The sequence below is a fragment of the Pseudopipra pipra genome, chromosome 5, assembly GCF_036250125.1.
Source record: "Pseudopipra pipra isolate bDixPip1 chromosome 5, bDixPip1.hap1, whole genome shotgun sequence".
Taxonomy (NCBI): domain Eukaryota; kingdom Metazoa; phylum Chordata; class Aves; order Passeriformes; family Pipridae; genus Pseudopipra; species Pseudopipra pipra.
This window is the reverse complement of record NC_087553.1, coordinates 9,970,531-9,987,878: the sequence shown is the minus strand read 5'-3', so window position 1 is coordinate 9,987,878 and position 17,348 is coordinate 9,970,531. Positions and strand designations below refer to the sequence as shown.

At 37.3% G+C, this 17,348-nt stretch overlaps 1 protein-coding gene across 1 annotated transcript in view; it reads right to left on the bottom strand.

The window, feature by feature from the left end:
• PIK3C2G (phosphatidylinositol-4-phosphate 3-kinase catalytic subunit type 2 gamma) overlaps window positions 1–17,348 on the bottom strand; it is a 199,402-nt gene that overhangs the window by 55,817 nt on the left and 126,237 nt on the right. Inside the window, exons 22-25 of the mRNA XM_064654387.1 lie at window positions 17,195–17,324; window positions 14,937–15,073; window positions 12,601–12,770; window positions 1,056–1,212 (exon numbers count right to left, since the gene is read on the bottom strand). Coding sequence (XP_064510457.1) covers window positions 1,056–1,212; window positions 12,601–12,770; window positions 14,937–15,073; window positions 17,195–17,324 — 594 coding nt within the window. The remainder of the gene's footprint in view (window positions 1–1,055; window positions 1,213–12,600; window positions 12,771–14,936; window positions 15,074–17,194; window positions 17,325–17,348) is intronic.

The following is a 17,348-nucleotide window of genomic DNA, read 5'->3' as shown; positions in this document are numbered from 1 at the left end:
AGTTTTGCTGCACCTCTGTGACTACTCAGCAGCAAGGTTAAGAGATCTGGAACAATCCTTCCTGCTCCGTACTGGGAAATCCCTTGCTGTGTCATTACATGGGAAGTACAAGATGGGAGAGGCAAGATGAGAGATTCTTACCCTTTCTCCCCCCCTCCCCCACAGCACAAGTTGGAGACAATAAAGTTGTGTTTATAGAGCAACTTTTTGGCTGTACCCCAATCTCAGCAGGAGTTCTGTTTATAAGGTCATGTAGACTTTTTCATGCACAGACCAGTCCCCTCTGTCATGGGGCCCTGGACATATGTTTTGGATTAATATCTTAGCCAAGCATCTTAGCAAATATTAGTTAATTTAATATTCTCATTGTTCTCCGTAAGGGCAAATCATTAACCTTTCACACACAAGTAAATAGAGGCATAAAGCAGTTATGGAATCTGCCACAGCACATGAATCAGTGGGAATACTTAAGCATAAAACCCCCTAGTGGTCTCAAAATCCCATAAAAAGAATTTTTCAACCTGTGTCAGTATGGGTGCTCCTTCTTTCCTGTGTCTGCCATCCTAAGAAGGGACTGTGGAAATGGTTCTATGATTCTAAAAATGTGAAAAAACCCATTCTTAATGGCATCACTGTAGCTGCAGTGCTGCTATGTACTGTCAAATCACCCACTCTGTGAAATATTTAGCTTACTTTGCCTTGTAACCACAAACAGGAATGGTAAATGAATTTTTGAAGACCTAGAAAAAGGGCTAAGTGAAATTCCTGAATGTGAAACTTTTTCTACCCAGCTTCGTTTGCAGTTTTCTGCTATTCTGTAAAAAGTAACGCGTTAAAAAAAAGGAAAAAACACCAAGAAGCTTAGCTTTTCCTTTCTCAGAAATTAGTACTGAAATTGGATAGTTTCTTTGCACAGGAAGTGCAGCACTAACATTTCCAGCAGTGCAGCTGATACCTCTTCAAATCACAGTGCTACTGGAGGGAGCAGCAAAATGGTAAAAGGGAAGAAAACACCAGAGGAAATTGATTTTTGGTTTCATCCTCGAGCTTCTTACCATCTCCAGCAGGTTCAAGAGTAGCTGGCTGTGTTTCCTGACTATGTTGTAAGCTCGACAACAAAGCTCCACAAACTCTTGAAAACGCTGTGGGTTTTTTCCGCCCTCCGTGATGAAATACTCCATCTCTGATGTGAAGATGAAGGGAGCTCTGTCCCTTGAAAAGAGAACAGTTACGTGAGAAATTTCACCGAAAGCAGCTAATCATGCACGACAGTTAATATTTGTAACTCATTATTCACATTTGTTTTCCCAGTATTACCTTCCTCATTATTTCATCTCTCCCTTCCTCGGTGTGGAAATCTCTATTGCTCTGCCTGGTGTCACTGATTAATTGGGGCAGAGACAGGTTTTAGAGCAAGAGCTTCCTCCTGAGAAATCCAACAACTGAACAGGTGTTCTCTTCTGGCTCTTCTTTGCCTTTCTTTTCAAACTCTCATTGCTTTAATTTCTTGACTCTAGCCTGAAAGTGAATCTGGAAGCAAATTCTCTCCTGGTATTGAAATATTTAAAAGTTGTTCTCAAAGAGGATGGGTTATAAATATCAACTCCCTACTAGACAAGAAGGGAATTTAAGAAAAAACCCTACACCTCCACAATTCAACAACAAAAAAAACCCAACAGGTATGGTGCTATCATTAAATATACACCATTCTGAAGAGATATTTCTGACTCAAGTTAAAACAGAATATAAAAACACTGTTTGGTTGTCTGTACATTTACTCTGTATTCACCCTAGAATAAATAAGATGCAGAATCCTACAACATGGCTTGCCTTTTTTCTTATCACTGGCATGGTTTGTGGCTATGGCATGCTATTGCAGAAGAAAACAGATTAGCCAGGCTTCTGCTAACAATCCTATCATTCCATAGTTTCAGAAAGGCCTGATAAAGTGCATCCTCACACAGAAAAAACGACTGCAGTGATTTACTCACCACAACTGTGTACACAGAGCCATGTAAACAGATTAGAGGGCTCTATTCCAAGGCAATATACGTGTGTTAACCTTCAATTCAAAATGGACTTGAATAAAATAAATATTCTTGTGAAGTTTGAATGCAGAAGCAAATTTAAGGATGTCTATTTCTTGCTAAAACCTCAAACACGGGCCGAGTCTGAACACACTCTGCTTCCTGATGCATTCATAAATAGCAGTTTTAGTTTTCCTCAGAGTTTTCCTAATTTTCCCGTAAAGATGCTTGACTTTTACTATTTTAGAAAGAAAAACAAGTTGTCATGACATTCTAGGCTGCAGCTGGAGGTTTTAGTCACAAGAATTGCTTGAGGCCTTCTCATCCTTATGTCTGGAAATTCTTCCCGGTTTACATGGCAGCTAACTCTAAATCCAGACCTCCCATGGCTGTCATTCACCTTCAAAGTAGTCCAGGCCATTAAGGTGTTTTTTGTTTTGTTTTGTTTTTTTTTTTAAATATATTATTCAATTTCAGCTAGGTAGTCCTAGGCATGGTGAGGCCCCACAACAGTAATTGTTTTCTTCCACATTTTTCTGTATAATTGTTGTGAAATGAGTGTTTTAAGGTCGCTTAAAAAAGCACCACCACAATGATGCAAGACAGGAGTTCATAGTGTCAGGGCTATATTATAGCATGACTGTTACACAGTTGTTGTGTAGATTTGTGCTGTAGCTCTCAGAGAATTGCAAACCTGTGTCTATTACTGATTTCCAAGAGTGAGATTTTCCCAGAACCTTCTTTCACTCACTCATCCATCTTCTGGCTCATCTTTTGTTTATCAGTAGTATTTAAAATAGACATTAAGCATTAAAAAAATTGACATTAGGTATTAAATAAATTGATACAGTAAGAGTCACAGAAGCCAATCTGCTGAAGGCCATAGGAAAGAGACAAATCCAGAAACTTAGCAATGTTAACATCTTGACTTATCTATGGACAGAAGTCCAATCTAAATCCTAATTTGAAAGCATTTTACCATCTCAAGAATGTCTAAAACTCAAACTTGTTCTTGGGCTAAAGTGTTCCAAAGTCAAAACTACTGCTGTAAATACTATGCATTTTTTTCAAAATTCATATTTGATTTCTGATGTCCAACTGCATCAAGAGACACAGTGACACCATGAAAACACAGCCCTTTCAGAGCTAGGCCAAGTCTCCCACATTGAGCTACTTGAGATGAAAACATATACTGCAATCAGAAATTACTTTACTGGAAGAAGTATGGTGTTTAACATTGTTGGGCTGGGCTGTGGGCCAACTTCCACATAATGTAATCACTGCAACATTAGTCAATTCTCTTACTGTTGTTGCAAAAGCATCCATTTGAACACACAACTGATATTTTGGTATTTACATTTTATTTGTAGATTAATTTGGCTTGTAAAATGATGTAAAGCAGTTTTACGAGGTTCTTAAATTTCTCAGTATCGTTTATCACCGTCTTTTAAGGTGGTAGGCCTGTTTTCCCTTGTTAACCTCAAAGTATGATGTCAAAATTTGATTTCCCTGGTTTTGCTTAAGGCCTTGTGATATCAGACCCTCTCCCATGAGGTAATCCCTGCACTAGTCAGGTGCTGGAGCTTCAGTCCTGTGTGTGTCTAAATAAACTGGTTGGTCATAAAGGGAACTATTTGCAATCTAAACTTAAAAAAACCCAACACATAAAACCAACTTAGAATACAGGAGGCAAGACCCACTAGAAGGAAAACTACAGTCATTTCTCACAATAGTATTAAAAAACCAAAGTTTCAGTGGGAGGAGACGCTCAATCACTGAAGAGTACATAAAGGATTCTGAAAAACCAATTGACAGGCGCAATGTCTGTGTATAGATGCAAAATATTCCTTACTGCTTTCCTAAACCCCTTTGGAAAATAAAAAACATGGGATAGCCTAAAAATTGCTCCAGCAGAATTACAAACAGCCAAGTCCAGTCACTGTCCACCACACATGGGAAAATTTACATCAGGAAACAACAGAGGTTGTTTTAGCCTGCATGAGGAAAAAAAGCAATACATGCCCTAATGTTGTCAATGTACCACGCCCCCCACACATGTGCAAATGAACCTCACCCTGGTGCACAGCCTGTATTTCCATATTCAAACCAGTACATCTCTTTGACAGCCTTCTTTTTGGCACACAGCCAAGATCATAACACATGATGGCATTTATTCAGAAGATAAGCAATGCATCCAAAGGCCTGGTAATAATAATATTCATTTGGACCTAAATCTATTACAGAGCTTGCTCGCATGAAGTTGTCTACAAGATATAAACATTAGATATCTCTTACCCTAAAACAGACCCTCAAGAGCACAGTTAAGGCCTGTCATACTTTACATGCATAGGATGTTCAATGACCAATATCTGTGTAACAGCCAATGGGACAAGAGCCCCTTGGCCTAAAATCTGTATGGATTACACATTGCTGCCTCCATCAAATTAAAGAAATGACTGGCATCAGTTTAACAAAACTGGTATGACGAAGTATTTTCAAGTAAAAGCCTTTTACTATATCTCTGTAGACCAAAAGCCTTTTTTCTTTTCTTTATGGCGTGCCAAAGAAATATGGAATTGAAGCATTGTTGAATGACCTCTACTGTGTAATTGTAATGTCAGATACCATTATTTCTAGAGAAGAAAAGCCTCATTGAGAGAACTAGGCTTGAGACAGACCAAAGACCAAAGATGTACAGCCAATAAACCTCCCAAAATCATTAAACCTACCTTACTCAACTACTCTTTTCTTTCCTTTCTTTCCTTCTTTTTTTTCCTCCCCACTAAAGCCCCAGATGAGATTAATGAACCCTTTGGTTTTATAATAGAAATCAGTCAAAAAGGCAATATTCCTGTTTATGACAGAGTCTGATTGCAGTCCTGGACTTTAAAGACTTATACTTTACTATGGCTGTGACAAAAGAGCTTACTCAAGCCATTCAGTGAGAAGCAAGGCTGGTTTTATGGTGGTTTTATTCTTTTTTTTTTTTTTTTTTCTCATGTACTGCTTTTAGAGATTTAAGATTTTTATGGGAATGTGTTTTACAGTTCCTCTGGAGATTACAAATGTTTGGATGATATGTCATGAGAGGGAAGGAAGAAAGGAAACCTCAAGCAAATGAAGAGATCATCATGCAAAAATAAACTTGGTCTGGGGTGATGGGAACATCTACTGGGATTTAACTGTAGGATAGAAATATGCTGCATTCCTAGAAAACCAGTAAGATCATCAGGATTTGTTATGAAGCACTAGATGTAAACTGATTAACAAAGCTTGTAAGGTCAACAATTGTTTTAGTTTTTCCTACCGTGAGTCTCACAGTACAGAACATTTGAGAACGATACACTGACTTCCCTTTATATTAAAAGCAGGTAAGATAATCAACAACAAATGACCTTTACTCTGATCCAATCTAAACTTCCCAATGGTGTACTTATGGAAAAGTGCAAGTCACACACATTAATACAATGAGATCAAAACAGTTGTAGGCCAAGCTGTCATCTGGACAGTGCGTGAGAAACCAGACAGAACTCTGTGCAATTTAAAACCAGCTGCTCAGCAGCACACGCCCCCCCAGATATTCCCTGACTGCTTTAAAACCATTTTGGCTGAGTCAAGAGTGACTGATAGTATTCAGCATGACTATGTGGAATTTAGATGTATCCAATAAAAGAGGAAAAGATTTTAGGAAGTGCTTGACTGCTGACATCCTTTGCAGCAAAAGCCAAAAGCTTATTGAAGAATGCACTCGCACGAAATAAATGCACATGAGTGCTTATTTCTCTAAGCCAAATGAAAATATTTAATCATAGTAATCACATATATTTGTAGAAATAGAAAAAAGCATATGCAATTGTGTTCCTTTTATACGTTGAAGAATGAAACAGGGAACAACTGCACAACACAGTTAATCTCCAGCAAACACATAAAGATTCATAAAGAAATATGCCTGGACCACAAGAGATACTCAATTTTTTTTCTTATCAGCACAAGATCAACTATAAACATGCTTCTGAGATGCTTATTTAGCCTATTCTCACAGACTTTTATTGACTGAATTCTTCTTAAACCTCCCTATCAAATTTCTCTTCTAGTATGTTCCCTCACAGTGTTTTTTTCCTTAATGCCTAATCTAACCCTTGCTATGCTTTCATCCTATTAATTCTTGTTCTTTCCTAAGGGAACATGAAGATCCTGTCTCCTTTACAGCAGCTTCTAATGTATTTTCAGACTGTTACTGTCTTTCTCAATCTTCTGTAGACAATTGTTTCAACCTTTTCTCACAAGCCTTGTTTTTCAGATGTCTGATAATTTTAATTGCTTTTCTCGGACCCCTTGTAATTTTTCTGGACTCCTTATCCACATCTATCTAAAAGTAACATGTTAAAAATACTCCAGCTGAATGTGAAGTTTTCCCAGTTTTACATGAAGCAAAAGGATTACTTCACATTTCAAGCTTTCCAATTCAGTATTTTATCAACTTGTACTCAACCTGACCATAATATAACTCCCAGATCCCCTTCTAAAACACTGCTAATCCAAACTTTTGTCACAGTCAAAACCTTTTACAATAGACTTCTACTAAAAAAATGAACGAATACATTCTCCATCCCATCATAGTGGTTACAAATGAAAAGACTGAAAGATGCCAAACAGAAAAAGGTTCTGCTTATTACTGAAAGATCTTCTACTTAGTACTTGGCAGTCATACCCTGCCAGAACAAGCAAGATGTTGCTAAACTGGAGTAATTCAGCAAAAGCAGTGTTGGTGGTACGTGACTGTGAGGAGAGGCTGAGGAAGGTGGGCTTGTTTACCCAGGAGCAATAGCTCTCTCTTTGCAGTGCTGGCAAAACAGTTTTACACCTCTCAGTGGGAAGGGCCAGATATCTTATCTTCAGAAAACCTTCACAACAGCTCCTCCAAAAAAAAAAAAAAAAGAAAATGAAAAGCGTTAACTCATTCTGTGGGACCTGGTTCTCTTTCATATCAGTAAAGCTCACTCTGAAAGATCAGAATTGAGACCACTGCAGATCAGATCATTTACTTAATCTATTTCGGAGTCTGGGGTTATAATCAATCCACACTCCTATCATTGTCTGACTCAGTGGCTTTTAAATCTGCAAAGAAGTTCATGCTGTCAAATGAAACAGGGAGGTGCTTACCACCAAAACCAGACCCCATTGCAGCATCAACTAAACAATTCCTGCTTCTGTTTATGGAAGTGTATTTTAGTTGCATTTTAACTGCAAATATATTTGCCCAGTGAAACAGATGGTCAAATAACTTAGAAAGTGTTATTATTGCAGAGTGGATTAAAAGCTGCTTTGTGACTTCATGGTATTGGTGAAAAAATGCAAAGGCCTGATTCACAAACCTCACAGACCCAAACCAAATAATTAACTTTAAACAGCACAACTCAGAATGTATCTGAGTGAAGCATTTGTGTAATTCAATATAAATGACTGGCAAGCATATGAGCTTTGGTGATATGTAGATAATCGTGGGCATCTCATCACACACACCTGTGCATTTAGAATGTTTGGCACCTCGGTAGACTCAAATAGAACTAAAGCTCCTCTTAAAATAAAAGGCAGGACATGCAAACAATGGATTCATCACCTCTATTTACTCATTTTCATTTGTCAAGGCTGAAATTCCTTTTTTTTACTTTCATCTCTAACAAACCCTCACCTATGTAATGACTACAGAAACTGAGTCATTTGACTGAAATCTGCTTTCTTCCACTTCAGTCTTATTTCAAAATTGCTTCAAAGTATCTCAAGATATTGCTCTTCCTTACGAGCTGAGTAAAATTTTAAGCCATTACTGAAGTCAGAGGCCAGTTTTCTTCTTGACCACATAGATGAGGAAACGTTGACTTAACAAGAGGCCACACTCTAGCCTTTTACTTTAAACTCATTTTTCAGTAACCTGATTGTCAAGCAGATGAGATAAAAGCTCTGCCCTATTCTGAGGGAGATGGTTTATAAACTCACCTCTTTGTAAACCTGCTCTGAATCCCCACATTACCAGACCCATAGTGGTAAATAGCCTATGAATTTGCTGAACCTAGGAAAAGGTAGTTTTAAATGAATTCTGCTACTCCCATTCTGTCTAGTTAGAAGTTCAGTTTTCAGATGCCTTGGAGCAATTAAAGAAAAAAGTAACTACATTCACGCCCTCGTTAACCATTTCTCAACCTCTTGTCCCTCTCAATCTACCAGCCACCCAAACTCATAAAAAGCAAGACAGCAATGATAGGCTTCAGGTGGAAATACTGGCAAAATCCTCTTTGACTGGATTACTTGAAAGAGCTGAGGTAAACTCACTGATTGTCAATCAGTTTTCCTGCTCCAGGTGGCCCACCCTCACACCTCCTCAACATGCCAGCTACCTCGAGGGGCACAATCACACGACCTGCAGTCAGAAAGGCACGAACCTTAAGAAGGACACAGCCACAGGCAACCAAGTGTGTAGATTAGACTGCACTCTGAGCAGCAGGCAACACAAACAGAACACCCTGACAACAGCTTGTGCCTAGAAGCTGTTCAAAACCATCAAAACCACCTCAGGGATCTGGGACTTGCACTGATGGACCTGCACGAACGAACCCGCTGCAACCTGCAGCCCTGGGCTCATTCTTTCCTGCTCGGATGGAGACGTGTCCTGCACCTCACGAGTATGTCCAAGTGTTAAAAATGTAACATAGCAATCATATTTAGCACTTTCAGGCACACAGCTCTTCCTCTGCCAAAGCAGCTACAAATGTAGATACAATATAGCCAAAAAATGCAGGTACAACTTATTTTTTCCATGTCCGTGTGCCAACATTTCTGTTTTAGAAAGAAATACCTGAAAAAAAAAAGAATTTTTTTTTCAAATAAACACTTCCAGTGAGACAGTAACACTAATTTTAGATTATTAACACTAAAAACGATGTGTTTTACTTTTAAAATAAAAAGAGGCACTTCTACATTTCTATATGCTCAGAATTTCTTAGGTACTTTCCAGTGTAAGAAAACACTGGCTTAGGAAGAAAGTGTGGGAAACATAATTTTCCCATATTTTTGAAACTTCCTTAATAACTGGAATTTCCCAATGGAATAGTTAGGCTGCCTCTAGTAATTAACTTTGTAGAAGGAAACCAGCTTAACAGATTTTCTGGGAGAACCATGCCAAGACCCAGGATTAGTTTGGCAAAGAGACAAGAGACTCTCTGCGATTTTGATCAGGGAAAAGAACAGCCAGTGAGTGCTGCCTATAATCAGGATGACTTGATATTTAAATAACAGAATGGACAGTGAATTTACAGTGTGCCATGAGCTGGACTACTTCATATCTTGCCACCAAATTTCACACCACACATCACTGACTGAAAAAATACAGATGACAGTGCTGGAAGTGGCTGGCAGTGGGGAGGATGAGACTGCAGAAGTTTGGATTAGTTCAGTTAGCACAGGATTTAAATAAATCTCTTCCTGCTTAATTCACCAAGAAGAAATGTTCCAAAGGAACTGGTCAGAACTGAAAAGAAGAAAACAAAAGCCAAAGAAAGCATGGCAGGCACAACCATAAGCCAGACATCTTCCAAACCATTTGATGACTGACCTAGTCCTTTATGATTACCTGGATAATATTGTACCTATTTAAGTTGGAATGGGTCTAAGATGATTGCCACAGGATACTCAATAGATGAAGAATAAGGCAGTTATATGAAATTATATATCAAAAGTGGAGGCTGGATTAGAGAATGAAAGGAGCATTTTATTACCACTAACAAAATGTGTCATCCAGTATTATTTAAAAAAAAAAAAAAAGAAAAAAGATAATAAAATCTCATGGTTCAGTAGGAAAGATCCCTTTGGGACTTTGGAAACAATTCTTCTGCCAAGCTCTGTTATTATGCTATTGGTTAGATACATCATATGTCTCCCTCCAACACTTCTGAAATATTAGCTCCTAGATGCAAGCAAAGACAGGTTATTAGTAGTATTTAAAGTATTTGCTGCACTGTGAAGATACATGGAAGTAGCAAAGACAGCAAGTTCCTGATTCCTCTTCCATCTGAAATCAGAAAGAACTGATTTGTGACTTGCAATCAAAACTGAGTAGATTTACTGGATATCATTTAAAGATGAGGGTAGGAATTAGGAAAGTTAACGAATCCCTTGTTGGGGTGTTATACATCAGGAGCACAAAAGTGAGCATGACTGCATGAATCAGATCAGCCTCAAAAGGTTCTCTGAAGACTCATACTGGATTTGATATCAAGAACTGCAGCCCGTGCATGACAGCTGCCAAAGTACTCCTTGCACTTCAGAAGAAACACTCCCTATGCAGAACACTGCAGAGGATCTATCCTCAGGAAGTTTTATAAGGAATTAGGGTTTCATAATGGCAAAAAGCATTCCTTGAGAATAGAAAATGGACAGCTGTGGCAAGCAGCTTCCTAAATTCTGTAAGAAATTATTGTTTTAAACAGTTCAGACAGGGATGCCTTTTCTATAAGCCTTCATTCACTTGCATAGATTTCATTCTTTCCCTGAAAAAAAAAAAAAAAAACTTGCTTGTGTGATGTGTGTAAAGAACAGCTGCATGTATAGGGATTTGCATCAGAAGCTTTTCATTATTTAAAGCCACCTATAGAACCTCACAAGTTTTTGTAGGGCATCTACTACACGAACCCCCAAGAGTCAGCACTAATAATTCTAAAGGTTTGACAGCATTGTGCTGCTGGTTTTTCAATATTATTTTACAAGTATGATATGCTGGGGGTGCAAAGAACTCAAATAAAAATCTAATAAGAAATCAAATAAAAGTATAATATAAGAGCTGCTAAAGAAGCCAGAGGCTAAGCCTATTGCAGGCCTTTCCTTGTGGGAATGAGTAGATACTAATAGCATTGAGAGTTTCAAATTTTGAGGGAACCTTAAAAATGTGAGATATAAAAATGTGATATCCCAATGTTCCTGTATTAAAAATAATATGTTACAGTTCATGAAGGTGGATACAGCTCATAAGAACTACAGTCATTGATACTGTATCTCTCAGTTGCATGTAGGCTTGAGGAAAAAAATTATTATCCCATGGTCTTTACAATCTGCTGTTACGTGGGAGACCTAAGGATTCCTTAGGAACCACGAGGGCACTCCATGAATGTAGGTCCTAAATGTATGATTTTATTCTGTAGCTTATAACAATACACTGCATTGAGAAACACTGCTATTTATGGAAGTGACTATATTTTAAGTTATTTTCATAGACTTAATAAGAAGATGTGGTAACTGAGCTGTAAAACAGTAAAATTAATATCTATTTTTATTATTGCTATTACATGATTTCTGTTTAAATTTGGTTGTTGTTTACCCTCCTATATTTGCTTCACCCTGTTGTTCACTGAACTAGGTAATTCATTGCTTATGTAAAAGTAATACTCAAAGAAATTCTTCTTAGTTTCCAAAAGAAGTTTTGCTGGAGAGAAGGATGCACCACTTGACAAGGAGTGTGCATGGGTATCTGTTTTTATTTTTCTGTTCTGCTTTATTCTTTCCACAGCAAATAAGTAGGATTAAGGGAGCATATCCTGAATGATGGATGATAATTCTGAGCACAGCAACTAAATCTTTTGACTGCCTGGCTTAGAAGTACTTATTATCCTCATCAGCTTCTCTCATATCAATACTCCCACATTGTTATGTCTGTCTAACACACTGAGATAGTCTAGAGCAGTCAAAGGCCAGCTTTAAGAAAAAAAAAAGAACAATTAGCTCAAACAATTCTGATACATAGGACACACAGAGGAAAGACATACACACACTACTCATCTTGTCACTATTAGGGATCGTTCATCCATTCTTTACTCTGCTTTAACAGCTGCTTTGTGTTTTGGACATACTGGCATTATATTATCCTATCTATTCTTATTCCATTCCAATTAATTCCTTCATAGTATGTTCACATTAGGAGCTTGGATACGTGATCACACTATTTGATTTATCTTTGTCATGGGATAGTTACATCATAGATAGATACAAAGGTAAATCAGATATTTGCAAAACAACCCCTGAGCTCGGTGTGGTTGGATGCAGAGCTTCAAAAGACCATGAAAAAGTTTGCATAATGCCATTATTCTCCATGTCTATTTGGAAAATTTGGTTTCTTTTCTGAATATAGGGGAAAAGTTGTCAATTAGATAAATGTATGATTTTGGATCCATTACAGGACCACTTCTCTGTCAGGAAAAAAAACTGATGGACATCAGAATGTTTCTATCATAGGCCAGTCTACTGTTCTGGTCACTGAACTGCATCATTCAAACCTCTGACCAAACAAGGATTTAGATTTCTCCTTTACCCTGAAAGAGGATCTCCAACATACTTTAATTCCTTTTCCAGTCATTCCTCCACTTTTTATGGAGGTTTTAAGAAACAATAAAAATACGTCATATTGGAAAATTCTGAAAGAAAAAGAAGCATGACCTCCTTTGTATTTTTTTTAATGGGAGTTGATAAGGTTGTGAAATTTCAGAACACTTCTTTAAAGTTTACCATGGGTGTTATTGCAGATACTAACCTTCTGATGTTCCCAAACATCTGTGAGTGACCTAAAAATCTTCCAAAATCTATGTGGAACATGTGCCCAGCTTTTGTGAGCATGATGTTGTCACTGTGTCGATCACAGACTCCCAGAATGAAGGTAACGACACACCAGCCAGCGCAGGAATAAAAGAAATTCCTTGTTGCCTAGTTGGGAAAATGAAAGCACTTACATGAAATACGCAGACTCATTGGTTTGTGATGCTAACAAAACAAAAAACCACAAAAACACCAAACCAAAACAAAAAAAGCAGTTCTACAAATGCTTTGCTTGTTGCTAAAACTTTAAGAGACAGGCGTTTGTAGGAATGGTGCTCAAGTAATACACAGATTTCAAAGTTACAATGCAAGAACAACTTTATGCATGAGGTTTTCACCTTGTGCTTTACAGATGCTTGGAAGTCTATGGAAAACTTTGAGGGGGAAGGTACGTTAGGAAAGCAAGCTTCTTGGCAGGAAGCAAAAATTTTCTGTTCAATGTTCTGCATGAATATTGTAAAAACAATTGTTACAAAATTAGACAAAAATTCACAAATTTAACCTTTTGTTTCATAAACAAAGTAGGTTATTTTATACCCACTGTCATGTTCTGTAACAGCACAGATCTTATTTTCTCCAGAACTCAGCTGCCTTTCTCAAATCCTAATTATCAACTCTCAAAATATTCCAACCCAAAAAACTGAACCCCATTTTACAGAAATGAACTGAAATAGAGGAAGGCTAAATAGTTTTCTGCTTGCTATGTAACATAGAAACTCAAACCATCCTTATCTAGATCTTTATGTTCCTGGACAAAACTTGTATCAGCCAAGGTAAATGATTATTTAGGCACCCAGGAATTCCCTGTAGATGCAGGGATTCCTGCAATGGCTGATATGGATGACAGCACTGTGCAAGACTTAGGCCACAGCACATGAGTTGGCTGAATTTTTTTCCCAACTGTGCTACTTGCTCACTTTGATGACTTTGGATAAAACACTTCAGCTTTCTGTGATTTTGTTCACCCAAGTGTAAAATGAGGATATTAAAGCTTGTTTTGCATCAATGTTTTGAGCACCTTAGATGCAGTACTGCATGAGTAAAAAATTATTAAGGAGTAAAAGAAGACAAAGGTTCATTCACTAGCAAGTACAAAGTGAATGTATAGCAGTAATTTTATGCATACCCTGTGCAATCAGATCTGACTGCATTTTATATGCTTAAAAAATTGAAAGAAAATGGGTGGAAATTAGTTTTAGAATATTCCACATTAGTGGCACTTTTTACAAACAGCAGCAGCAGCAGCAAGAAATCGAGTTTTCCATCAATAATTAATTGTATTTCACTTTTGAATTGAAATATTGCCTGCACTTCTACCATAACACTGTAAACATTCAAACTTGGAAAAAAGCATGCTACAGAGATTGTTTCCTGTTTAACTGAATCAAATGATATACTAGGAATTCAAGTGCTCTTAGTCAAAATGTGACTAAGGATGAAAAAATGCCTATGGAATAATTACTAAAATACTAAAGTTTATCAAACATATTTATACTTTACACCTACTAACAAACTGCTCTAAACCCACTTCATTTTCAGAGTGGTAAATACTCAAAGCACTCCTTTAAATTTAAAATTTTCACTACTGATTTACTGTTGGCACAAGAAAGGGCTCTAAAAATCGTCCCAGCAACACAAACATTAAAAGGTTTCTCACGGGCCTCTCAATGTGCTCAGTCAACAGAGAACTAACAGAAAGAGTTCCTTGGAAAATCTTCACTTATATAAACAAAATTCCCAACTTTTTGGCTCACACATAAAATCTAGTTTCATAAAATCAGATGCATTTTATGGGATGCCATGAGAACATATGATATGAAAAACATGATCTTTTGTATAATATGACTAGGTAGTTTTAATAAAACAGCTTTCAAAAACTGGAGGTAGTGACATGGTAATTTCCAGATACAGGAAATTCATCAAAACTCTGTATGGTTTACATAAAATAAAATATTTAGAGAGGGAGAGAGCTGACCTAAAAAATAGATGTTTCTGCATTCAAGATTCAATTTCTACTTCAGGTTCTCTTCACTTTACTACTAAATTTCAAAAAATCTCTATGACACATTTTTCAGAAAATGTAATATAATACACCTGAAACAGAGGAATGAATACTTAGAAAGAAAGTGGCATTTAAGTCAACTCCTTGACTTCTATGCATGTGACTTGTTTGTCTCATGTCTGAGCCACTTTTTTTTGCTGCCTACTGTAATTTGGTTTCTTTTTTCCCATGGTATAACACAAAATGTGTAATAAGCTTCATTACGATGTTACCTCGTGGTAACTTGATTCCAGAGGATGGTGATGATGGAACCATTTTTTAATTGTGTTTTCTTTCAGTGGTCCTATCAGTCCAGACTCCCTGTGGATCTTTGCTAGTGTAGTAGCATCTGGCACCATCTGTACCAACCCTAATCAGACAGAAAAGAGATTGCATGAAAAATCTTCAGCTTTAAAAAGATATGAAGACCCATCAATACATATTGCCTGTTGTTGGATCGCTCCATGCAGAAAAAAAAGACATAATTAGAAGCTTATAAATAATGAATGCAACAGAAAATATAGATCAGCATTGTTTTTCTTTTGCTCTTTGGAAATGAAAAGTAAAGGACATTTAGTAAAAGGGGGCAGTCCTGTGAATGAGAAATAAAACCACCAATAACAACAGTGTGGATAAACTGCCTCAAGGTACCAACAAGGTCAACAATTTAATGAGATTCAAAGTGGGTAGAATATGTGCAAACCTAAAAAAAAATATGAAAAATAGAATTATATGTTTATTATTAAATATAAAGTTACTTCAGATGTTTTTATTGTCTGGAAAGCTACACAAATTTTTCTGCAGTACATGATGCTGATCACAGCTGGCAGAAAGGATGCTAGATATGTTGAAATTAGTCTGATCCAGTATGTCATAAACTGGGACTCTGAAGTGCAGAGAGAAGCCAAACATTTTGCAATGCTTCACTTCAATCCTCTGTCTCTACTGCATGAACTTAATTCCATTTTTGGAACTGAGAGCTGGCTTGCCAGCCTTCTGTCCCTGTCCCCATGTGTGGTCCCCTGGCACACCACCCTTCAACTCTGCATTACAGGAAGGACTTTCTCTAATAATTTCATTTGGTGAGAGGCTCCTCCCCGATACCATGTCTGGAAAGCAGCATTCTACCAGTGCTGTATTGGCTTTTCACATTTCTGTGAAAAGTGATTTCTGTGTTCCCATGGCCATGAAATTATCATCTTCTATTCCCTTGTGTGGACAAGGTGGCCTATGGAGTAAGGCATTAGCCCAGGACTTGGAAAACCTGCATACACAAGTCTCCTTAAGAAGGCATTTTGCATGACCACAAGCATGTCACTTGGTCCTTTCATCCTTAACCACTAACTGTAAATAAATTATATTAACACTTCTGTAACTCATAAGGAAAGATGTCTGGAAAAACTGTGAGACACTGAGAAGTTTTCTGCTGCTATGATGCTGAAAGGAAGAGACTGTCAGGCAGAGAATATTATTTGGAGACATTCCCTGTATCTTCCTTGGCAAAAATCAATTTGTTGGTATATGAAAGAGTCTATATAAAAATCTTATGTTCAGGAATAGTATTCTTATATTGTTGGTCTTTGAAGCAGAAGCTTTCAAGCTTTGACTCCCATCTCTAAAAAGAAGGGAGGAGACTTTTTCAGGTCACCATAACAACCTGCCACATGCCTGAACTCATCTGTATTTTCTCTTAGTTCCTTCAGATCACTCATTCTCTCCCATTTTCACTTTGTGGCTCAGAAAGCAATGAATTTTTTTTTTTAGTTTTTCTATTTTAATAGCTTTGGTACAGCAAGTAATCTGGATACATCAGTCTTTTATTTGAGCAAGGATTATTTCCAGTAAAAGATTTGGTCAGTAAAAAATAGCAAGCTTACTGCTGTCAGCAGATTTCTTTAGCAAGCAATTGGTATCCCTGCTACAGCTCTGCTATAACAACCATAAAAGAGAGAAATAAAGCTTTCAGATGAGTTAGGCCTGCCCAAAGCAACATTAATCACAAGAGTAATATTTCAAAATCAACACTGCAAAGCTGTCATCACTTGTCTAAAGGTACTTTCTGTAGCCACGTGCATGGAGGCTCATTTAAGCATCTATGTAGGACCACTCTGGATTAAAACTTCAGTAGCTATGGCCAATTTTCTCCAAAGCCCTCGTTTTGATGGGTGAAGTTATTTTTAAGAATCTGGTGCCAGCTGATGCTGTTGAGGCTTTTGGAAAATTCTAACCTAAGTTGCTACAAAATCTAGTGAGTTCCGTTGTACTTCTGGAGAGGTAGAATAAATAAATTAAAGTCAGCATTCAGGAGTAGGCAAGTATACAATCAAGGGCTCAAGAAGTTGAAAATCTGAGTGATGTTTTTTTTTCTTTGCGTGGTAATATAGATAAGACACCCATGAAAACAAAAGTTAAAGGGATTATTTTTGTATACTTCCATTTACATGAAATATGAATAATGTAATGCGAGTTCCTTTTATAATCTAAAACTGACCTTGTCCTTTCCCTGTAGATAAACACCTATAAATGATCATTTGCATATCCAGTCCTTCTTGGAGCCAGATGCTGTCCATCACTCGAATAATTTGCAGAACTAACATGTCTTGACGCAGATCATCACCTATCTGTGAAAATTGCACATGAAATTT